This window comes from Eucyclogobius newberryi, unplaced genomic scaffold (genome assembly GCF_026437365.1).
Source record: "Eucyclogobius newberryi isolate DKJ021-1_F unplaced genomic scaffold, fEucNew1.0.hap1 SCAF_535, whole genome shotgun sequence".
Classification (NCBI taxonomy): Eukaryota; Metazoa; Chordata; class Actinopteri; order Gobiiformes; family Gobiidae; genus Eucyclogobius; species Eucyclogobius newberryi.
This window is the reverse complement of record NW_027316207.1, coordinates 4341-29262: the sequence shown is the minus strand read 5'-3', so window position 1 is coordinate 29262 and position 24922 is coordinate 4341. Positions and strand designations below refer to the sequence as shown.

General features: G+C 48.7%; 1 protein-coding gene across 1 annotated transcript in view; it reads right to left on the bottom strand.

Annotated features, from left to right (window-relative positions):
- LOC140383546 (small G protein signaling modulator 2-like) overlaps nt 1-22687 on the bottom strand; it is a 32869-nt gene extending 10182 nt beyond the window's left edge. The window contains exons 1-3 of the mRNA XM_072465991.1: nt 22572-22687; nt 5383-5551; nt 155-328 (exon numbers count right to left, since the gene is read on the bottom strand). Of these exons, the coding sequence (XP_072322092.1) occupies nt 155-328; nt 5383-5551; nt 22572-22635 (407 nt within the window). The 5' untranslated portion in view covers nt 22636-22687. The remainder of the gene's footprint in view (nt 1-154; nt 329-5382; nt 5552-22571) is intronic.
- Between the last annotated feature and the right edge of the window lie 2235 nt (nt 22688-24922).

The window sequence follows — 24922 nt, the reverse complement described above, 5'->3', positions numbered from 1 at the left end:
TACGTGTCCTTTAATGGCTAAAAGACCAATATATACTTGAGAAGACTTTTAAAACACTTATGTCCTTTTTGCACCGTCTTAGTGGATAAAACGTGGGCGTGGTCCAGACTAAAGCGCTGTGTGTTCAGTGTGAGTCCAGCAGAGGGCGCCGCACCTGGAGTTGTCCACGATGTGTTGGATGATCTTGTCCAGAACCTTCTGGAAAAGCGCCGTCCGAACCCAAATGTGCCGCACGGCCTGAGGCGACAGGGGCTGAGGGGAGCGGCAGGACGAGGACGACGCCTGCCGCCGCAAAGGCTCATGGGAGGAGGACACGCTCTGGCTCCGCCTGCGGACAACCACAACCACAACAGAGAGGTAAACAACAACAACCACAACAAAGAGGTAAATGACAACAACAGAGAGGTAAACGACAACAACAGAGAGGTAAACAACAACAGAGAGGTAAACAACAACAACAACAACAGCATAGAGGTAAACAACAACAGAGATGTAAATGACGATGACAACAACAACAACAACAACAACAACAATAGAGAGGTAAATGACAACAACAGAGAAGTAAATGACAACAACAACAACAGAGGTAAACGATGACAACAACAACAACAAAAGAAAGGTAAATGACAACAACAGAGAGGTAAACGACAACAACAACAACAACAACAACAACAGTGAGGTAAACGACAACGACCAAGACATGGGAATATTCTTCATTTATGAGCTTCTAATAATAATAATAAATATAGCCGCAAGCGGCAATGATCGGCCCTTGCTACGCCGCCGCCACGCCGCAAGAGGAGGGGGCGCTAACGCTCCCCAATTGTCCTTTTATTACGCCTACTGCTGAATCTGTGACGCTGTCACATCTTCTCCCCTTTGTTTTACCATCAAAAAGCAATTTTATTTTGAATTCTTGGCAAAATGTGCGGCTTTGCCGCACAGACACCGTGACTCTTTGAATAAAAATGTGAATAACTTTTGACGGTTCACACCTGAAGATGAGTCTCACCAAATTTCAGGTTAATAGGGCTAATGCCCTAAGAGGAGTTTGTGAAAGTCTAAAGTGTAAACATGTTCTGGCGATTTCCCCATTGGAATAACATGGGAGGTTTTGGTCATCGCTACGGCAACGCCATAACAATTATGACATGGGTCTCATTGACTTTTTTGATGGGGCCAAAATTGAGTTGTGTGTCAAATTTCATAAAATTTCGCAAAACTAAACATTTAACCTCCATATAACATCTGTAGGGGGCGCTGTGGTGCCAAATTAATTTATTTCACTTCAAGTACGTTTAGCGCAAAGAGTTTAACAACTGATTTTAATTTGAAGCAATTCGGACTTTATCTGCGCAAACGGCAGAAATGTTAAATTTGGGAGATTTCTGAAATTCTTGCTAAAGTTTGCGGCTTCGCCGCACAGAGACCGTGAGAGGTATCAATGTAATTTGAATAACTTTTGATGTCCCACTCCTCAGTAGCATTTTCACCAAATTTCAGCTTTTTAGAGCCAACGCCCTGGGAGGAGTTCGTAAAAGTACGACGTTTGGAAAAACTCCCGAGTCATGCTTAGCCATTTTTTAACCAATATGGCCAACATTTGGTTGGGCGGACGGCGTTGCCGTAATAATATTTTTTACTTCTCTTGTCACCATCTACCTCTGCGCCAAATTTCATGATTCTACGATCAGATTTTTTTTGGGTCATTTCCTATCTCTTAATGCATTTTTGGTACATTTGGGGGCGCTGACGCGCCAATTTTTTTAATTTAGAAAAGGGAAATAGCCAGAATGTAGAGAGGCACGATTTTTAGAGGTGTGCAAATTTTTGTGACTTTTCGTCAATGTTCACTGGGTGAAAAATAGGGGGGTTGGTCCCGAGAAGAAAGAAAGAAAGAAAGAAAGAAGAAAGAAGAAAGAAGAAAGAAGAAAGAAGAAAGAAGAAAGAAGAAAGAAGAAAGAAGAAAGAAAGAATAATATTCCGATGCGAAAACAATGTGTCCCATTTTTCAAATATCATGAACTATACATTTTCGGAAAGCGCTCGCGCTTTCCTACCTCATGGTGTGGGTCCCTGGTCACTGACGGGTACTTTCGTTAATTTTGAGTGGGCTCCGCCCACTTTGTGTTTTTGGCCCTCTATACAGTAATAATGTTCAATTTTTGCATTACATGCTTATATGCACGGAACATGCAAGAGATGGGGAACGTATTCGTGAGGTACTTAGCGCAAATGAGTGCTTTATATGGGGTCGTCATCTCAATGTAAAGTGCTCGTTTAGTGTGCACTTTTGCACGGACTTCGCCCGTTTACAACGGTAATGTTCCATTTTCCTACTACTAATTAGTATGCACGGGGCGTGCGATTACTCGATTTCGTGCGCACTACGTGTGCACTTTCGCAGCCGCGCTTCGCACGGCCTTACGAGATTAATAGGCCTCTCGCCAGCTTGTGGCGCTCGGGCCTAAAAATAATAATGATGATCATAATTATGTAAATACATGATAAGCCATTATTGTAGTTTCACACACTAATATTAAAACTCCTATAAATAACGACATATTTATTGCAGCGACAAGTGAAGGAACAATTTTGTTCATATTTTTGTAAATTTGATCCAGTTCTACCATTTTTTAGGTTCATAATTTGACTTCTCGTTTGTAAATCATGACACAAGGATATTATTTTAACTTAACAACCGTGTTTTACATTGACGTGTTTTACATTGACGTGTTTTACATTGACGTGTTTTACATTGACGTGTTTTACATTGACGTGTTTTACATTGACGTGTTTTACATTGACGTGTTTTACATTGACGTGTTTTACATTGACGTGTTTTACATTGACGTGTTTTACAAATATAAATACATATTTGACTGTTCAGAGGCAGTGTCTCTACTTCTGTCTGTTACACAGATTTTTCTCACAAATACTTTAAACAGAAACATTAGTATTTATCTCAATCATCATTGAACCAAACACTGATTATAAAAGTATAAAAGAATAAAAGCAGAATTATAACATTAACAAACACTTTAAAACCAGAGCCTCCACTTTCCCTCGCTCTCCTCTAAATGTTCAGTCACGATGTTCCTCAGTCACGACTCACATCATGACCTCATCACAAGCACCAGAGAGGATCCTAACCCGATCTGAGAGGGATCCTAACCCGATCTGAGAGGGATCCTAACCCGATCTGAGAGGGATCCTAACCCGATCTGAGAGGGATCCTAACCCGATCTGAGAGGGATCCTAACCCGATCTGAGAGGGATCCTAACCCGATCTGAGAGGGATCCTAACCTGATCTGAGAGGGATCCTAACCCGATCTGAGAGGGATCCTAACCCGATCTGAGAGGGATCCTAACCCGATCTGAGAGGGATCCTAACCTGATCTGAGAGGGATCCTAACCCGATCTGAGAGGGATCCTAATCCACTTGCAGTATTTGTAGCAGTCATGTGTAGTATCAGTATTTTGGAGTATTTGAAGCAGTCGTGTGTAGTATCAGTATTTGCAGTATTTGTCTGAATCCTTTCCCTGTGCTTTTCCCATGATGCTCTGTGGCGTTCCCCTCATCAGTCACCGTGGTAACCACAGTAACGAGGGGCGTCAACAGAGCCAAAGGCCTTAATGCTGCTAATGTGAGAGAGGAGGAAGCGTCTGGGGATGACATGGAACAGAGAGACAGAGGGGCCAGTGGTGCTAAAGGAAAAGTACTGAAGTAACATTTAAACTATCTGTACTTTTACTTTTTCTTTTACTTTCAGCAGAAGCAGCGGATTTATAAAGCACAAGAGGAAGTGGATATTTCAGTCTAAAACATCTGTAACCGACACTTGAGGAGCCAAAAGTGTGCGCTAACACAGCTAGCACAGCTAACACAGCTAACACAGCTAGCACAGCTAACACAGCTAGCACAGCTAGCACAGCTAACACAGCTAGCACAGCTAACACAGCTAACACAGCTAGCACAGCTAACACAGCTAACACAGCTAGCACAGCTAACACAGCTAACACAGCTAACACAGCTAGCACAGCTAGCACAGCTAACACAGCTAGCATTATCATTAGCTATTTCCTGTCCAGAATAAAGCGACTCGCTTTGAGATGATGAAATGATCAGAGCATTTCTCCTTCAGTTTAATCTATGGTTTCAGCTCTCGCTCTGTGCGCTCTAGCAGCTCTCGCTCCAGCGGCTCTCGCTCTGCCCCAGCGGCTCTCGCTCCAGCGGCTCTCGCTCTGCCCCAGCGGCTCTCACTCCAGCGGCTCTCGCTCCAGCGGCTCTCGCTCCAGCGGCTCTCGCTCCAGCGGCTCTCGCTCCAGCAGCTCTCGCTCTGTGCACTCCTGCACATGTTCAGTGGACTGAGAACAGCCGCTAAAGGCTAAACTGGTCATGTTCCTGTTCCAAACCCTGAGGCTCATTGTTGATATTCAGGAGCATGAACAGACCTGAGCGCCTGAGCCTGAGCGCCTGAGCCGACCTGAGCGCCTGAGCGCCTGCTGAGCGCCTGAGCGCCTGACCTGAGCGCCTGAGCGCCTGAGCCTGAGCGCCTGAGCTCAGCCTGTTCAGCTCTTACTTATGTGTTTAGTTTATTTTTTGTTTTTCAGTAGTTTTACTTCTTCTGCCACTGCAGGTCAAACTGAGCAGAGGAGCGGGTCAGAGCAGCGGGTCAGCGGAGCGCGTCAAACAGGTCAGAGAAGCGGGTCGGGTCAGAGGGTCGGGTCAGAGGAGCGGGTCAGAGGGTCGGGTCAGAGGGTTGGGTCAGAGGGTCGGGTCAGAGGAGCGAGTCAGAGGAGCGAGTCAGAGGGTCGGGTCAGAGGGTCGGGTCAGAGGGTCGGGTCAGAGGGTCGGGTCAGAGGAGCGGGTCAGAGGGTCGGGTCAGAGGGTCGGGTCAGAGGAGCGAGTCAGAGGGTCGGGTCAGAGGGTCGGGTCAGAGGGTCGGGTCAGAGGAGCGAGTCAGAGGGTCGGGTCAGAGGGTCGGGTCAGAGGAGCGAGTCAGAGGGTCGGGTCAGAGGGTCGGGTCAGAGGGTCGGGTCAGAGGGTCGGGTCAGAGGAGCGAGTCAGAGGGTCGGGTCAGAGGGTCGGGTCAGAGGGTCGGGTCAGAGGGTCGGGTCAGAGTGTCGGGTCAGAGGGTTGGGAGGGAGGAGCGGGTCAGCGGAGCGGGTCAGAGGGTCGGGTCAGAGGAGCAGGTCAGAGGGTCGGGTCAGAGGGTCGGGTCAGAGGAGCGGGTCAGAGGGTCGGGTCAGAGGGTCGGGTCAGAGGGTCGGGTCAGAGGGTCGGGTCAGAGGAGCGTGTCAGAGGGTCGGGTCAGAGGAGCGGGTCAGAGGAGCGGGTCAGAGCAGCGGGTCAGAGGGTCGGGTCAGAGGACTCTCACCGGCTCATCTCCGTCTGCTGGTTGAGCTGCTCCTGGACTTTACGACACACTTCTCCCGCCACGTCGTAAACTTTTCCCACTTTGGTGAAGAGCGCGGCCGTTTTGTCGCTGCGCAGGAAACCGGCCGCTCGGCGCTTCAGCAGGTGTCCGAGACACGCCTCGATGGCCGCTGAGGAGAGAAACGAGCTGAATCCCTCTGTGATGTCATCAGTGTGCGACACATGGTTGGACTAAATAAAGGTGTTTTATGGTCTTATTGTGTCAGGTCAGAACTGTTGTGTCATTTATGTGGAGTTTGGCTCTTGTTTACAGTCTGGTTGCTATGGAAACAGCTGTGGAATCACCTCTGTGTCATATCTGTGCTCACGTCCAACCAGGAAGTACAATTATAAACTTTACACAAACGAACAAAACGTTTATTAAAAATCTGAAATATAATTGTGTTTTTAGTAAAAGTATTGAATTACACGTTTAAAAATGTATTTGTACAGTAAAAAGTAAAAGTATTTCACAGACGACTGAATCGATAACGTAATTTTCCTGGTAATTTGTTTTTATATATTTTTTTGCTCAGAACCGGGACTTGAAGTCAAAACCCTCCAGAAAGATGTCATCAGATCCTCCTCTCAAATGTAGAGACGTGAATGTAAAATGTGAAGTACTTTTGTTGTACTTTTGTAGTACTTTTCTCCTTTGTTACTTCAGTCTGGTTCTCGTGTAAACCTTCTGTCCCATTCATTTTAAACAGGTTTTTAGTCTTTGAGTGTTAAAAACGAGACAAAAATGTAATCTCCCAAACAAGTGCTTCATTTTATGTTTTGTGCGACGCTTTTATGCCGTTTAGTGTCGTTTTGTTCTAACGCGAGAGCGAAGCCGCCGTTCTCTCTCGTGTCCTGCTCATTTACTCTGGACAGAATCACTTTAAAGTTTAATGCTAATGACGTGTGGGAGGAAACGAGGCGCTTTTGTGGCTGAAAAATGGAAAAGAGGAGACAAAGAGCAACGAGGAGAAAAGAGGAGAGACAAGGAGAGACAAGGAGAGACGAGGAGGGACGAGGAGAGACGAGGAGGGACGAGGAGAGACAAGGAGAGACAGGGGAGGGACGAGGAGAAACGAGGAGGGATGAGGAGAGAAGAGGAGAGACAAGGAGGGACGAGGAGGGACGAGGAGAGACGAGGAGAGACGAGGAGAGACAGGGGAGGGACGAGGAGAGACGAGGAGGGATGAGGAGAGAAGAGGAGAGACGAGGAGGGACGAGGAGGGACGAGGAGAGATGAGGAGAGACGAAGAGGGACGAGGAGAGACGAGGAGAGACGAGGAGCGACGAGGAGCGACGAGGAGCGACGAGGAGGGACGAGGAGAGACGAGGAGCGACGAGGAGGGACGAGGAGAGACGAGGAGGGACGAGGAGAGACGAGGAGGGACGAGGAGAGACGAGGAGCGACGAGGAGGGACGAGGAGAGACGAGGAGCGACGAGGAGAGACGAGGATCGACGAGGAGGGACGAGGAGAGATGAGGAGCGACGAGGAGAGACGAGGAGCGACGAGGAGGGACGAGGAGAGACGAGGAGCGACGAGGAGAGACGAGGATCGACGAGGAGGGACGAGGAGAGACGAGGAGCGACGAGGAGGGACGAGGAGAGATGAGGAGCGACGAGGAGAGACGAGGAGCGACGAGGAGGGACGAGGAGAGACGAGGAGCGACGAGGAGGGACGAGGAGAGACGAGGAGGGACGAGGAGAGAGGAGGAGGGACGAGGAGGGACGAGGAGAGACGAGGAGGGACGAGGAGAGACGAGGAGGGACGAGGAGAGACGAGGAGGGATGAGGAGAGAAGAGGAGAGACAAGGAGGGACGAGGAGGGACGAGGAGAGATGAGGAGCGACGAGGAGGGACGAGGAGAGACGAGGAGGGACGAGGAGAGAGGAGGAGGGACGAGGAGAGAGGAGGAGGGACGAGGAGAGAGGAGGAGGGACGAGGAGGGACAAGGAGAGACAAGGAGGGACGAGGAGAGACGAGGAGGGACGAGGAGGGACGAGGAGAGACGAGGAGCGACGAGGAGAGACGAGGAGAGACGAGGAGGGACGAGGAGAGACGAGGAGAGACGAGGAGGGACGAGGAGAGACGAGGAGCGACGAGGAGGGACGAGGAGAGAAGAGGAGAGACGAGGAGGGACGAGGAGAGACGAGGAGGGACGAGGAGAGACGAGGAGAGATGAGGAGAGACGAGGAGGGACAAGGAGAGACGAGGAGAGATGAGGAGAGACGAGGAGGGACGAGACGAGGAGGGACGAGGAGAGACGAGGAGAGACGAGGAGGGACTAGACGAGGAGGTACGAGGAGAGACGAGGAGAGACGAGGAGGGACGAGGAGAGACGAGGAGAGACAGGGGAGGGACGAGGAGAGACAAGGAGGGATGAGGAGAGAAGAGGAGAGACAAGGAGGGACGAGGAGGGACGAGGAGAGACGAGGAGAGACGAGGAGAGAAGAGAAGTCACAAGGAGGGACGAGGAGAGACGAGGAGAGACGAAGAGGGACGAGGAGAGACGAGGAGGGACGAGGAGAGACGAGGAGGGACGAGGAGAGATGAGGAGAGACGAGGAGAGACGAGGAAGGACGAGGAGAGACGAGGAGAGAAGAGGAGTCACAAGGAGGGACGAAGAGGGACGAGGAGAGACGAGGAGGGACGAGGAGAGACGAGGAGCGACGAGGAGGGACGAGGAGGGACGAGGAGAGATGAGGAGAGACGAGGAGAGACGAGGAGGGACGAGGAGAGACGAGGAGAGACAAGGAGAGACGAGGAGGGACGAGGAGAGATGAGGAGGGACGAGGAGAGACGAGGAGAGACGAGGAGAGACGAGGAGAGACGAGGAGAGACGAGGAGGGACACGGAGAGAGGAGGAGGGACGAGGAGGGATGAGGAGAGAGGAGGAGGGACGAGGAGGGATGAGGAGAGACAAGGAGGGACGAGACGAGGAGGGACGAGGAGAGACGAGGAGAGACGAGGAGAGAAGAGGAGTCACAAGGAGGGATGAAGAGGGACGAGGAGAGACGAGGAGGGACGAGGAGAGACGAGGAGCGACGAGGAGGGACGAGGCGGGACGAGGAGAGATGAGGAGAGACGAGGAGAGACGAGGAGGGACGAGGAGAGACGAGGAGAGACGAGGAGAGACGAGGAGGGACGAGGAGAGATGAGGAGGGACGAGGAGAGACGAGGAGAGACGAGGAGAGACGAGGAGAGACGAGGAGGGACGAGGAGAGATGAGGAGAGACGAGGAGAGACGAGGAGGGACAAGGAGAGAGGAGGAGGGACGAGGAGGGACGAGGAGAGACAAGGAGGGACGAGACGAGGAGGGACGAGGAGAGACGAGGAGAGACGAGGAGGGACGAGGAGAGACGAGGAGGGACGAGGAGAGATGAGGAGCGACGAGGAGAGAAGAGACGAGGAGGGACGAGGAGAGACGAGGAGGGACGAGGAGAAACGAGGAGGGACGAGGAGAGACGAGGAGAGACGAGGAGGGACGAGGAGAGACGAGGAGAGACGAGGAGGGACGAGGAGAGACGAGGAGAGACGAGGAGGGACGAGGAGAGACGAGGAGGGATGAGGAGAGAAGAGGAGAGACAAGGAGGGACAAGGAGGGACGAGGAGAGACGAGGAGAGACGAGGAGAGAAGAGGAGACACAAGGAGGGACGAGGAGAGACGAAGAGGGACGAGGAGGGACGAGGAGAGACAAGGAGGGACGAGGAGAGACGAGGAGAGACAGGGAAGGGACGAGGAGAGACGAGGAGAGACGAGGAGGGACGAGGAGAGAGGAGGAGGGACGAGGAGGGACGAGGAGAGACAAGGAGGGACGAGACGAGGAGGGACGAGGAGAGACGAGGAGAGACGAGGAGGGACGAGGAGAGACGAGGAGAGACGAGGAGGGACGAGGAGAGACGAGGAGGGACGAGGAGAGACGAGGAGAGACGAGGAGGGACGAGGAGAGACGAGGAGCGACGAGGAGGGACGAGGAGAGAAGAGGAGAGACGAGGAGGGACGAGGAGGGACGAGGAGGGACGAGGAGAGACGAGGAGGGACGAGGAGAGACGAGGAGGGACGAGGAAAGACGAGGAGAGACGAGGAGGGACGAGGAGAGACGAGGAGAGACGAGGAGGGACGAGGAGGGACGAGGAGAGACGAGGAGAGATGAGGAGAGACGAGGAGGGACGAGGACAGAAGAGGAGCAAAGAGGAGAGACGAGGAGAGACATTCAGCAAAAGAACCTGCAAAAATCTGATGTTTTAGAAGTCGTGCGGAGAATTCCCGGAAAATTTCCAGAAATTCACAGACTTTTCCGTCTCGTTACAACCGTCGGCGGGAAGTAAACAGAGGAAACAGAGACAGAGAGAGAGAGGAAGCGTCTCGGGAGATCCCCACGCGCTCGGCTGAGTGTTTCCATGGTAACGGACCGATTTAGACCTGCTTCATTAACAACAATTCAGTGCATTATCTGCTGCCACAGTGAGAGGAGCAGCTCAAATGAGGCTCAAACAGTAGCCACAGTGTGTTTGCATGTTCTCTCTGTGTCTGTGCAGTGTTTGCATGTTCTCGCTGTGTCTGTGCAGTGTTTGCATGTTCTCTCTGTGTCTATGCAGTGTTTGCATGTTCTGTCTGTGTCTGTGCAGTGTTTGCATGTTCTCTCTGTGTCTATGCAGTGTTTGCATGTTCTGTCTGTGTCTGTGCAGTGTTTGCATGTTCTGTCTGTGTCTGTGCAGTGTTTGCATGTTCTCTCTGTGTCTATGCAGTGTTTGCATGTTCTCTCTGTGTCTGTGCAGTGTTTGCATGTTCTCTCTGTGTCTGTGCAGTGTTTGCATGTTCTCTCTGTGTCTGTGCAGTGTTTGCATGTTCTCGCTGTGTCTGTGCAGTGTTTGCATGTTCTCTCTGTGTCTATGCAGTGTTTGCATGTTCTGTCTGTGTCTGTGCAGTGTTTGCATGTTCTGTCTGTGTCTGTGCAGTGTTTGCATGTTCTCTCTGTGTCTATGCAGTGTTTGCATGTTCTCTCTGTGTCTGTGCAGTGTTTGCATGTTCTCTCTGTGTCTGTGCAGTGTTTGCATGTTCTCTCTGTGCAGTGTTTCACTGGTTGATACATTCAAACGTGCACAATAATCCCCCGGCTCAGTCCAGAGCAGGATCCAGGCTCAGATCTGGACAGAACCAGGTCTAAACTGGACTCTTCCAGGTTTAATCCCAGTTTGAGCCGGTGTAAAACAGACTAAACCAGGACTAATCCAAAAGAGGATAAAATGTGTGGATTCAATTGACTCCAAATATTTGAACTGCTGAGGAGCTCGAGCACCAGCCTCACAGCGAGTGACCACCAGGAGTCTGGAACAACTCAACACGTTTGGAGTCATGAACGCGGACCTGAGCACGTGCTGCACCTGAGCACGTACTGTACCTGAGCACGTGCTGCACCTGAGCACGTGCTGCACCTGAGCACGTGCTGCACCTGAGCACGTGCTGCACCTGAGCACGTGCTGTATTTTCCTGTCTATAAGTCGCACTTTTTTTCATCGTTTTGGCCGGGGTGCGACTTATATGTGATATTATTCTTTATTTTCACACTGACAGCCACAGGAGGGCGCTCTAGGCTCTGAGCGACGCAGAAGAAGAATCTGCACTTCCTCTTCCTCTGGAGTTTGTGGAGTTGTTTAGAAGTGACACAGAGGAAGAAGAATTCAGTGGATTTAGTGATTTGGGGTAAAACTGATGCTTTTGTAAACTTGTTAGCATGTTAGCATGTTAGCAGGTTAACATGTTAACATGTTAGCATGTTAGCATGTTCTTTATGCTATAGTTATCTGAATAACTGTTCATATGTTACGTTAACATACCAGACACTTACCACAGTTCTGTCTGTGCCTCATGTAGCTGAAGGTGTTAGCGTTAGCATACGTCATGTAGCTGAAGGTGTTAGCGTAAGCATACGTCATGGAGCTGAAGGTGTTAGCGTTAGCATACGTCATGGAGCTGAAGGTGTTAGCGTTAGCATACGTCATGGAGCTGAAGGTGTTAGCGTTAGCATACGTCATGTAGCTGAAGGTGTTAGCGTTAGCATACGTCATGTAGCTGAAGGTGTTAGCGTTAGCATACGTCATGTAGCTGAAGGTGTTAGCGTTAGCATACGTACACCTATATGTTTTTATCTTCTCTATTATCCATTTTTTTTGGCAAGTGCAACTTATACTTCGGTGCGACTTCTCCGTGTGTGTCGTGTGTGTGTCGTGTGTGTGTGTGTGTCAGGTGTGTGTGTGTGTGTCAGGTGTGTGTGTGTGTGTCAGGTGTGTGTGTGTGTGTGTCAGGTGTGTGTGTGTGTGTGTGTGTGTGTGTCAGGTGTGTGTGTGTGTGTGTGTGTGTCAGGTGTGTGTGTGTGTGTGTGTGTCAGGTGTGTGTGTGTGTGTGTCAGGTGTGTGTGTGTCAGGTGTGTGTGTGTGTGTGTGTGTGTGTCAGGTGTGTGTGTGTGTGTGTGTGTGTCAGGTGTGTGTGTGTGTGTGTGTGTCAGGTGTGTGTGTGTCAGGTGTGTGTGTGTGTGTGTGTGTGTGTGTCAGGTGTGTGTGTGTCAGGTGTGTGTGTGTGTGTGTGTGTGTGTGTGTGTGTCAGGTGTGTGTGTGTCAGGTGTGTGTGTTAGTCTGTTCCAGTCTTTTCTTATCAACCAGTAAGAGCTGAAAGCAGCGCTCTGATTGGCCGAGCTTAGGTGGTCCATCCCAGTCTAAAAAACGCGTGTCAAACTCTCGCACTTAAAATTCATGCATATGAATATTAATAATATTAACAATGTGCCAAAGGGATTCTGAGCGAGTTAGAAGGATTTAAATAACTTCCTTCAGCTGTAACTTCAGTCTCACATTCCCTGGACCTCGACAGGGAGACGCCTGTTGTAGAGCGTCTTTAGTCTGTAAATGTCGTTGTAATCAAGATTCGGTGATTTGGAAGGGTCAGAGCTCAGTTTGAGAGGTCAGAGTCAGGGTCAGTGAAAACATGTGGTTTGGAGGAGGAAATGTCTGACTTGTTCATGTTCATTAAATCAAAATGTAACAGAAAGTTGAGGCTGGAGCTCGCGGCTGGTGCAGAAAGTCTCTACGATCTCTCACCATTTCACGCTACGATTGTCCTGACGGAAAAAGCCTTCGGGACAGAGAAAGATCGAGCCCCGCCCTCGAAAAAGAGGTGTCAATCCCAAAGGGATTTAACCAGGTTAAATAAAGGTAAATGAATAAATACGATTGATCAACACAAGTGAAACGATTGTGATTCATTCATTCAGAAAAAGCATGTTGTAATTATCATGCAGCTCATTTCCGTTTCAGACTCTGATCCTTCCTGCGCTATAAATATCTTTTTTTAAATTGTAGATTATGATTCCTGTTATTGCTCCTGATTTCCTCCGTCTGCTGCATTTCAGAGCATGAGTCACAAAGAGTAACAGCCCATTCACAAAAACACACACACACCAAACCAACTGAGCCAAGCTAACCACTCTGCCACAGGAGTCGAACCCACAACCTCCTGACTGAGAGGAGGAGCCAGGCTAACCACTCTGCCACAGGAGTTGAACCCACAACCTCCTGACTGAGAGGAGGAGCCAGGCTAACCACTCTGCCACAGGAGTCGAACCCACAACCTCCTGACTGAGAGGCAGGGCCAGGCTAACCACTCTGCCACAGGAGTCGAACCCACAACCTCCTGACTGAGAGGCGGGGCCAGGCTAACCACTCTGCCACAGGACTCGAACCCACAACCTCCTGACTGAGAGGCGGGGCCAGGCTAACCACTCTGCCACAGGAGTCGAACCCACAACCTCCTGCCTGAGGGGCGGGAACAGGCTAACCACTCTGCCACAGGAGTCGAACCCACAACCTCCTGCCTGAGGGGCGGGGCCAGGCTAACCACTCTGCCACAGTTCATCTCTGCTCCAGGATGGATCTGGACCTCCCACAGACCTGTGCTCGTTCTCACGGCTCGGAGACTATTTTTACGTGATCCGTGGGAGTCGGGGGAGAAAGGTGGGGGAGGGTTGACGGAGGGGGTCAGGGGGTCATCGCCGTCGCCATGGTAACCGCATCAGTATCCTTCCCTCCGCGTTAGGCTAATGCGGAGTGAAGCTCCTGTTGTTCTCGTCGCGGCGTCAACACTTGTTGTTTTCTGTGTAAACGTGATCCGAGCGACGAGCGACGTCTGTGAGATGGAGTCAAACCGGCTGCGTTAAAGCTTCACTGCGGAACTTTCACCGGTGGAAGGTCCGGTCAGGAAAACACACTCTTACAAACAGTTCTGTCCGAAAGTCTATGGCCCATGTCTTGGATCCAAAGTGGCCCCTGAGAGGTTCTGGCTCCCAAAGCGCTCTGGCTCTGGGGCTCCAGGTGGACTTTAGCTCAGGGGGAGGAGCTTCACAGCACAGCCAGATGATTGGACGAGAGAGAGAACGCAGACTCCAAAACAAGAGGCAAAAAGCAGAGAAACACTAAATAATCATTTGTCTCCAAAACTCTGACTCGATCTCGTGCTAAAGCGCCGTGTTTCCACTGATGCTAACGACTATGTGGAGCCTTAGCAACGCAAAGCTAGCAAAGCACGTTAGCAACAGCTGTTTCCTGTTTATCGCCGCAAAATCTGATATTTCCAGGTCATAATGCGTCTGACATTAGCATTAACATTAAAGGTGCCATAACATGATTTTTTTCACGTTTCGTAGTCTATCCTAAGTGTATAATTGATAATAATAAGGGTTGTGCAACACCCTTAACATAATAGTTAAGAAATATCACCCAGACCTTGGACCCCCTCACCAACCCGGAAATGCAGACGGCTTGGTTTCATATTTGCCCCCACCCTTGCGAAGAGCCATCTGGCTCCCCCGCCCAACCCGTGACGTAGCCCCACAGCTGTCTGCTGTAAGCTCCGCGAAGCAGTGCGGAGTGAGTAAGAAAGAGTCTACTTTGAGACTGAATAAAAACGTGTTGATTCTACGGCGTGCGCAGAACAGATATATCTATAGATCTATAGATATATATATATAATATATATATAAATATATAATATATTATATATATATATATATATATATATATATATATATATATATATATATATATATATATATATATATATATATATATATATATATATAGAAAAGTCTTATGTCCATCGCGCTCTTATTTCCTGGTTTTTCGGTATCGGATAGAACTTCTCTCCGCTTGTTTTCCCGGTTGCTGCATCAACTGTCACATAAACCTTCACCATTGTGATAATAGTAAAGAGTGCGATATCATTAATGAAGTTTTGGGCCTCTTTGAACCATGTTTCGTCGTAAATCGAAGCAGAAAAACTCCGGAATGGGCTTAAAGGGAGACACAGCCTGCAGCAGCGCAGCGCGGAGCTGGGGGGAAGGGGGCGGAAGGCGGGAGGGGTGGAGAGGGGGGATGGTGACGCGTGCTCGCCCTTATGACGCGGTCTTGCCCCACCGCCCGTCAGTTTGGAGATTGGAGGAAAGGAGATAGTCTGTAATATAGCTAAACACTGCGGGAATCAATCAAAAAACACTCTGGACATTTATGAAGCACAAATAGCAATGTAAGAAGGTTAAAAGCTCTGAAAAGTCGATTTTGCATGTTATGGGACCTTTAACATAAAGAGAGGTTCAAACGCGGCGTAGAGGCTTTGAGAGAAGTCAAAGAAATGAGGCAAAACTGTTCCTGTGCACGCAAGCTTTAGCCACGCCCCTCACACACACTAGCTTTAGCCACGCCCCTCACACACACTAGCTTTAGCCACGTCCCTCACACACACTAGCTTTAGCCACGTCCCTCACACACACTAGCTTTAGCCACGTCCCTCACACACACTAGCTTTAGCCACGTCCCTCACACACACACTTAGAATAGGTCCTTGTTACAAAAGTGCAGATCTTCACCTTTTGTTCCATTGTCTGTAGGAATTAGCCGTGTTTATAAAAGTTAGTGTTTTTGGCGCAAAGCTAATGCTAACGTGCTTTAATTTCTGTGCACAAACTTGATCAAAGTACATTACAGTAACACAGTGTGTTTTTGTAAACAGGTTAGTTCAGTTTGTGCTGTTATTTCATCATTTATTGTACGTTAGCATTAGCTTTAGCATTAGCTTAGCGACTTGTCTCCAGGTGAAGTATTTACCCGGGACGTAAAGGTGTGAACATGTGACTGTGATTATCGCTCTGGAACTCGCTCCACTTTATGTTCATTAATTACTGGTTTATTTTAGCGGCTAATTCCCCGTGAGGCATGAACGGAGCAGGAAGTGGAGCTCCGCATTTTTAAGGCAACAGGAACGAGCCGCTCAGTTTGGTGAAAAGTTCTCATTATTCTTGTTCAACACCTGTTTCAACTGACGTGAAAAATATATAAATGTGTCTAAACAATGTATTCCAAAGATGTAGAATGAATGAAAAAACGTTGAAGTATTTGATATAAATACTGTGGTACCTCAGTCAGTATAAGGAGGCTGGAGGGCAGAAGTTCTAGAACAAAAGTTATTTCTTAAACGTGTGAAAGTGTGAAAGGGTCAGAACGCCCTGGACCCGAGCATTAGCCGCTAACGCTAATGTGAACGCGCTAACCTCAGGATTAGCTTCATCTGGGGAACGACGCCTCAAATCGACACGTTTATCAGAGGAAATGTTCCAGAGAGATTCATTTGATCTTCTTTCACTTGATATAGTTTTATTTCTTCTTTCAGAGCGGTTTGTCTGAGGAAACCACTAAAGAACTAAACTTATGTAAAAGCAGAAACTTGAAGTCATTTATTCATTTCAACGTAGAAGCGACTGTTTGTTCCACAACTACAAGAGCGACGACTTCATTAAACGCTGCGGCTGAACCACTTTTGACATAAATACAGAGAATATATGGACCAAATATTCCACAGAACTGTCCATGTGACCACCAGGGCCAGTTACACCCGCAAGCGGCACTGAAGGGCTCTCCCCGCTAAACCTGTGTCCGAAACAAGTGACCACCAGGGCCAGTTACACCCGCAAGCGGCACTGAAGGGCTCTCCCCGCTAAACCTGTGACCACCAGGGCTAGTTACACCCGCAAGCGGCACTGAAGGGCTCTCCCCGCTAAACATGTGACCACCAGGGCCAGTTACACCCGCAAGCGGCACTGAAGGGCGCTCCCCGCTAAACCTGTGTCCGAAACATGTGACCACCAGGGCCAGTTACACCCGCAAGCGGCACTGAAGGGCTCTCCCCGCTAAACCTGTGTCTGGAACATGTGACCACAGATGTGTTATTCCTCACGTTTTCAGGTTCATTGTGTTATTTTGGACACGTCACAGTAAATAGTATAAACAATGATTCACAAAAGGACCGCCCCCTGGACCGCCCCCTGGACACGAGCGCAGGGAAGTGACGTAGTGCCGCTTTAAACAATCAGCCGAGCGGGAGGGAGCGTCTGGTTCTAAATTTGTTGCTTTTCTGGGAAGAGCGATCGGGCTCAGAATCCAGCGTTTCCATGGAAACGGCTCCGACGGGGGAGACCTGATCTAACATGACGTCGACACTGCACAACACCACGAGCCAAGACCTGGTTTGGACCTGGTTTAGACCTGGTTTAGTCCTGGTTTAGACATGGTTTAGTCCTGGTTTAGACCTGGTTTAGTCCTGGTTTAGACCTGGATTAGACCTGATTTAGACCTGGTTTAGTCCTGGTTTAGACCTGGTTTAGACTGGTTTAGTCCTGGTTTAGACATGGTTTAGTCCTTGTTTTGACCTGGTTAAGTCCTGGTTTAGACGTGGTTTAGTCCTGGTTTAGACCTGGTTTAGTCCTGGTTAAGTCCTGGTTTAGACCTGATTTAGACCTGGTTTAGTCCTGGTTTAGACATGGTTTAGACATGGTTTAGACATGGTTTAGTCCTTGTTTTGACCTGGTTAAGTCCTGGTTTAGTCCTGGTTTAGTCCTGGTTTAGTCCTGGTTAAGTCCTGGTTAAGTCCTGGTTTAGACCTGGTTTAGTCCTGGTTTAGTCCTGGTTTAGTCCTGGTTCAGTCCTGGTTAAGTCCTGGTTAAGTCCTGGTTTAGTCCTGGTTTAGTCCTGGTTTAGTCCGCGCTAACTCCAGCGCTAACTCAAGCGCTAACTCCAGCGCTAACTCCAGCGCTAACTCCAGCGCTAACTCCAGCGCTAACTCCAGCGCTAACTCCAGCTAACACGACACATCGTTAGCGTTTGACATTTAAACTTTCAGACCGGAGGAGGATTTAAAGCCGATCTAAAGAGGAAGAACAAACAGAACTATATTCTCTACATTTAATAATGACAAACATTACATTATAATTCAGTGTTTTTATATCTAAAATTCTCTCAATCATATGAAGTCTCCCCCCTTGGGTGCAGGGGCCCAGGGGGGACCAGGGGCCCTAATCCTTGGGCCCAGGGGGGCCCAGGGGGGCCCAGGGGGGACCAGGAAGGCCCAGGGACCAGGGGCCCAGGGGCCCAGATGGACTTTGGGACGTTTGTTTTGGACTTTGTGAAGCTTAATTTTCTTTTTTTCTGTATTTTTTGTTGATTCATGTTTTATGATTTTTTCTCTTTTTTTTTAAAAGAAATAAAGTTAGTTTGTAATTGTAGATATTTTCTGTCCCGTCGGCTTCACTGGACGTGCAGCACATGTGCCAACCACTGAGCCACTGTTAGAATGATGTCATCGTTATAAATGTGACAAACAATGAAGAGTTTCAGAACAAAAGGATGAAGCAAAAGAGGAGAAAGAGAGGAAAGAGAGAAGAGGAAAGAGGGAAGAGAGAAGAGGAAAGAGGAAAGAGGGAAGAGGGAAGAGAGAAGAGGAAAGAGGGAAGAGGGAAGAGAGAAGAGGAAAGAGGGAAGAGGGAAGAGAGAAGAGGAAAGAGGGAAGAGGGAAGAGAGAAGAGGAAAGAGGGAAGAGGGAAGAGAGAAGAGGAAGGAGAGAAGACAGAAAAGGAGGAGGTGAGGTTTGGAGGACTCCACTGGGACTGAGGATGAGTCACTGCTGTTTGTCTGAAAAAAGATCTGATCAAACTCCAAATCCAGGACTAAACAAGCTCTAAACCAGGACTAAACCAGGTCTAATCCAGGTCTAAACCAGGTCTAAACCAGGTCTAAACCAGGTCCAAACCAGCTCTAAACCAGGACTAAACCAGGTCTAAACCAGGACTAAACCAGGTCTAACCAGGACTAAACCAGGTCTAAACCAGGTCTAAACCAGGAATAAACCAGAACTAAACCAGGTCTAAACCAGGTCTAAACCAGGTCTAACCAGGACTAAACCAGGTCTAAACCGGGACTAAAACAGGACTAAACCAGGTCTAAACCAGGTCTAAACCAGGGCTAAAACAGGACTAAATCAGGTCTAAACCAGGGCTAAACCAGGTCTAAACCAGGTCCAAACCAGCTCTAAACCAGGTCTAATCCAGGTCTAAACCAGGTCTAAACCAGGTCCAAACCAGCTCTAAACCAGGTCCAAACCAGCTCTAAACCAGGTCTAAACCAGGTCTAAACCAGGTCTAAACCAGGACTAAACCAGGTCTAAACCAGGACTAAACCAGGTCTAACCAGGACTAAACCAGGTCTAAACCAGGTCTAAACCAGGAATAAACCAGAACTAAACCAGGTCTAAACCAGGTCTAAACCAGGTCTAACCAGGACTAAACCAGGTCTAAACCGGGACTAAAACAGGACTAAACCAGGTCTAAACCAGGTCTAAACCAGGTCCAAACCAGCTCTAAACCAGGTCTAACCAGGACTAAACCAGGTCTAAACCGGGACTAAAACAGGACTAAACCAGGTCTAAACCAGGGCTAAACCAGAACTAAACCGAGACCAAACCAGGGCTAAACCAGGTGTAAACCAAGTCTAAACCAGGGCTAAACCAGGGCTAACCCAGGTCTAAACCAGGTCTAAACCAGAACTAAACCGGTACCAAACCAGGGCTAAACCAGGACTAAACCAGGTCTAAACCAGGTCTAAACCAGGACTAAACCAGGTCTAAACCAGGTCTAAACCAGGACTAAACCAGAACTAAACCAGGTCTAAACCAGGTCTAAACCAGGACTAAACCAGGACTAAACCAGGACTAAACCAGGACTCAACCAGGTCTAAAGCAGGTCTAAACCAGGTCTAAACCAGACATTTAATGTCTCTACGTCACTTTTACATCCAGATTTGAAATGCAATAATACTTCTACAATAATACTTCTATAATAATACTTCAAATCAACACAATGATGAACTGAATGTACTTTACTTGAGTACTTTTTACTCTTTACTGTTTCACGTCACATTCAAGAGCACTACATTTTTGAGCTGGACTGAAAAGTAGGAAAACTCTAACCCTACTTTTTATTGTTTTGAAAAGTACTTTTCTGGTTCGAAAAATGACATCAAAAAACATACAATTATCTAGAAACACTAAGAACACCAAACATTTGACTTCAGAAGGTTTTATACGTGCTACTCTTGTACTTGTACTTCCAGAGTACTGCATGTGTAGTAGAAGTACTCACAGCAGAGGGCGATGATGTGGCTGTACTGCATGTGTAGTAGAAGTACTGCGTGTGTAGTAGAAGTACTGTGTGTGTAGTAGAAGTACTGCGTGTGTAGTAGAAGTACTGCATGTGTAGTAGAAGTACTGCGTGTGTAGTAGAAGTACTGCGTGTGTAGTAGAAGTACTGCATGTGTAGTAGAAGTACTGCGTGTGTAGTAGAAGTACTGCATGTGTAGTAGAAGTACTGCGTGTGTAGGAGAAGTACTGCGTGTGTAGTAGAAGTACTCAAAGCAGAGGGCGATGATGTGGCTGTACTGCATGTGTAGTAGAAGTACTGCATGTGTAGTAGAAGTACTACGTGTTTAGTAGAAGTACTGCGTGTGTAGTAGAAGTACTGCATGTGTAGTAAAAGTACTGCATGTGTAGTAGAAGTACTGCATGTGTAGTAGAAGTACTGCATGTGTAGTAGAAGTACTGCGTGTTTAGTAGAAGTACTGCATGTGTAGTAGAAGTACTGCATGTGTAGTAGAAGTACTGCATGTGTAGTAGAAGTACTGCATGTGTAGTAGAAGTACTGCATGTTTAGTAGAAGTACTGCATGTGTAGTAGATGTACTGCGTGTGTAGTAGAAGTACTGCATGTGTAGTAGAAGTACTGCGTGTGTAGTAGAAGTACTGCACGTGTAATAGAAGTACTTTGTGTGTAGTAGAAGTACTGTGTGTGTAGTAGAAGTACTGCGTGTGTAGTAGAAGTACTGCATGTGTAGTAGAAGTACTGCATGTGTAGTAGAAGTACTGCGTGTGTAGTAGAAGTACTGCATGTGTAGTAGAAGTACTGCATGTGTAGTAGAAGTACTGCGTGTATAGTAGAAGTACTTTGCATGTAGTAGAAGTACTTTGTGTGTAGTAGAAGTACTCACAGCAGAGGGCGATGATGTGGCTGTACTGCATGTGTAGTAGAAGTACTGCGTGTGTAGTAGAAGTACTGCATGTGTAGTAGAAGTACTGCGTGTGTAGTAGAAGTACTGCGTGTGTAGTAGAAGTACTGCGTGTGTAGGAGAAGTGCTGCGTGTGTAGTAGAAGTACTCAAAGCAGAGGGCGATGATGTGGCTGTACTGCATGTGTAGTAGAAGTACTGCATGTGTAGTAGAAGTACTGCATGTGTAGTAGAAGTACTGCATGTGTAGTAGAAGTACTGCGTGTGTAGTAGAAGTACTGCGTGTTTAGTAGAAGTACTGCATGTGTAGTAGAAGTACTGCATGTGTAGTAAAAGTACTGCATGTGTAGTAGAAGTACTGCATGTGTAGTAGAAGTACTGCATGTGTAGTAGAAGTACTGCGTGTTTAGTAGAAGTACTGCATGTGTAGTAGATGTACTGCGTGTGTAGTAGAAGTACTGCATGTGTAGTAGAAGTACTGCGTGTGTAGTAGAAGTACTGCACGTGTAATAGAAGTACTTTGTGTGTAGTAGAAGTACTGCATGTGTAGTAGAAGTACTGCGTGTGTAGTAGAAGTACTGCATGTGTAGTAGAAGTACTGCATGTGTAGTAGAAGTACTGCGTGTGTAGTAGAAGTACTGCATGTGTAGTAGAAGTACTGCGTGTGTAGTAGAAGTACTGCATGTGTAGTAGAAGTACTGCATGTGTAGTAGAAGTACTGCGTGTATAGTAGAAGTACTTTGCATGTAGTAGAAGTACTTTGTGTGTAGTAGAAGTACTCACAGCAGAGGGCGATGATGTGGCTGCACTGCATGTGTAGTAGAAGTACTGCGTGTGTAGTAGAAGTACTGCATGTGTAGTAGAAGTACTGCGTGTGTAGTAGAAGTACTGCGTGTGTAGTAGAAGTACTCACAGCAGAGGGCGATGATGTGGCTGCACTGCATGTGTAGTAGAAGTACTTTGTATGTAGTAGAAGTACTTTGTGTGTAGTAGAAGTACTCACAGCAGAGGGCGATGATGTGGCTGCACTGCATGTGTAGTAGAAGTACTTTGTGTGTAGTAGAAGTACTTTGTGTGTAGTAGAAGTACTCACAGCAGAGGGCGATGATGTGGCTGCACTGCATGTGTAGTAGAAGTACTTTGTGTGTAGTAGAAGTACTTTGTGTGTAGTAGAAGTACTCACAGCAGAGGGCGATGATGTGGCTGCACTGCATGTGTAGTAGAAGTACTTTGTGTGTAGTAGAAGTACTTTGTGTGTAGTAGAAGTACTCACAGCAGAGGGCGATGATGTGGCTGCACTGCATGTGTAGTAGAAGTACTTTGTGTGTAGTAGAAGTACTTTGTGTGTAGTAGAAGTACTCACAGCAGAGGGCGATGATGTGGCTGCACTGCATGTGTAGTAGAAGTACTTTGTGTGTAGTAGAAGTACTTTGTGTGTAGTAGAAGTACTCACAGCAGAGGGCGATGATGTGGCTGCACTGCATGTGTAGTAGAAGTACTTTGTGTGTAGTAGAAGTACTTTGTGTGTAGTAGAAGTACTCACAGCAGAGGGCGATGATGTGGCTGCACTGCATGTGTAGTAGAAGTACTTTGTGTGTAGTAGAAGTACTTTGTGTGTAGTAGAAGTACTCACAGCAGAGGGCGATGATGTGGCTGCACTGCATGTGTAGTAGAAGTACTTTGTGTGTAGTAGAAGTACTTTGTGTGTAGTAGAAGTACTCACAGCAGAGGGCGATGATGTGGCTGCTGTCCTCATGAACAAACTTCTTGGTCACAGATTCCTCCATGATCTGCTTCACCTGAAACACAAGAAACACAAACGTGTGAACTCCAAACGCCAGAGCGGGTCGAGGGCGGGTCGAGGGCGGGTCGAGGGTGGAATGAGGGCGGGTCGAGGGCGGGTCGAGTGCGGGTCGAGGGTGGAATGAGGGTGGAATGAGGGCGGGTCGAGGGCGGGTCGAAGGCGGGTCGAGGGAGAGTCGAGGGTGGAATGAGGGCGGGTCAAGGGCGGGTCGATGGTGGAATGAGGGCAGGTCGAGGGCGGGTGGAGGGCGGGTCGAGGGTGGAATGAGGGCGGGTCGAGGGCGGGTCGAGGGCGGGTCGAAGGTGGAATGAGGGTGGAATGAGGGCGGGTCGAGGGCGGGTCGAAGGCGGGTGGAGGGAGGGTCGAGGGTGGAATGAGGGCGGGTCAAGGGCGGGTCGATGGTGGAATGAGGGCAGGTCGAGGGCGGGTGGAGGGCGGGTGGAGGGCGGGTCGAGGGTGGAATGAGGGCGGGTCGAGGGCGGAATGAGGGCGGGTCGAGTGGGGGTTGAGTCCCAGTGGAGTCCGGGTGGAGTCCAGGTCGACTCCTCCCTCCCCTCTCTCTCCTTTCTCTCTTCCCTCCCTCCCCTCTTTTCTATCTCTCTCCCCCTCCCTCCCCCTCTCCCTCCCCTTCTCCTCTCTCTCCCCTTTGTCTCCTCTCCCCTCCCTCCTCTCTCCCCTCTCTCTATTCTCTCCCTCTCTTCTCTCTTCTCTCTCTTTTCTGATATAATCTGAGGCGGATGTGATTTAACGTCAGCTGGAGCTGCTGCTGCCATGGCGACGGAGGAGACAGCCTTAAAGCGACAGTGCAGCTGATTCAAACCCGGCAGAGTGTGTTCCTCTGTCTGCATTTCTCCCGATGAACAGTCAAAGGCGTGGCTCGAGGGTAAAGCAGGCGTGGCTCAGGGATAAAGCAGGCGTGGCTCAGGGGTAAAGCAGGCGTGGCTCAGGGGTAAAGCAGGCGTGGCTCAGGGATAAAGCAGGCGTGGCTCAGGGGTAAAGCAGGCGTGGCTCAGGGATAAAGCAGGCGTGGCTCAGGGGTAAAGCAGGCGTGGCTCAGGGATAAAGCAGGCGTGGCTCAGGGGTAAAGCAGGCGTGGCTCAGGGGTAAAGCAGGCGTGGCTCAGGGGTAAAGCAGGCGTGGCTCAGGGGTAAAGCAGGCGTGGCTCAGGGGTAAAGCAGGCGTGGCTCAGGGATAAAGCAGGCGTGGCTCAGGGGTAAAGCAGGCGTGGCTCCAGAGCGACTTATATGTGATATTATTCGTTCTTTTCACACTTGACGACCACAAGAGGGCGCTCTAGACTCTAAGCGACGCAGAAGAAGAATCTGCACTTCCTCTTCCTCTGGAGTTTGTGGAGTTGCTTAGAAGTGACACAGAGGAAGAAGAATTCAGTGGATTTAGTGATTTGGGGTAAAACTGATGCTTTGGTAAACTTGTTAGCATGTTAGCATGTTAGCAGGTTAACATGTTAACATGTTAGCATGTTAGCATGTTCTTTATGCTATAGTTATCTGAATAACTGTCCATATGTTACGTTAATATACCAGACACTTACCACAGTTCTGTCTGTGCCTCATGTAGCTGAAGGTGTTAGCGTTAGCATACGTCATGTAGCTGAAGGTGTTAGCGTAAGCATACGTCATGTAGCCGAAGGTGTTAGCGTTAGCATACGTACACCTATTCACCATGTTCTCTAGTATTAGATGAGAGCAACCAATTTATGTAACAAAGACCAGAGACTATTGTTTGATTAATTTGCACCCGAAAGTAAAAGGCCGTGGCTGCAGAGCCGCGGCGCGGCCATATAGCCTCATGGCTAACCCTAACCCTAATCTTAACCCTAACCCTAAAACCTAACCCCAAGACCTAACCCTAACCCTAATCTTAACCCTAACCCCAAGACCTAACCCTAATCTTAACCCTAACCCCAAGACCTAACCCTAACCCGGTGCGGTCAAATAGCCCAACAGTTTCGGCACAAAATAACATGGCAGTTTCGCGGCTTGTAGACACTCCCAAAGTAAAAATGCTAGGATACTAACATTTAGCTTTACTAACACAACAAATGCTACTGGTTAGCTCTCGAGAACGCTAACAACGACAACAAATGCTACTGGTTAGCTCTCGAGAATGCTAACAACGACAACAAATGCTACTGGTTAGCTCTCGAGAACGCTAACAACGATAACAAATGCTACTGGTTAGCTCTTGAGAATGCTAACAACAACAACAAATGCTACTGGTTAGCTCTCGAGAACGCTAACAACAACAAC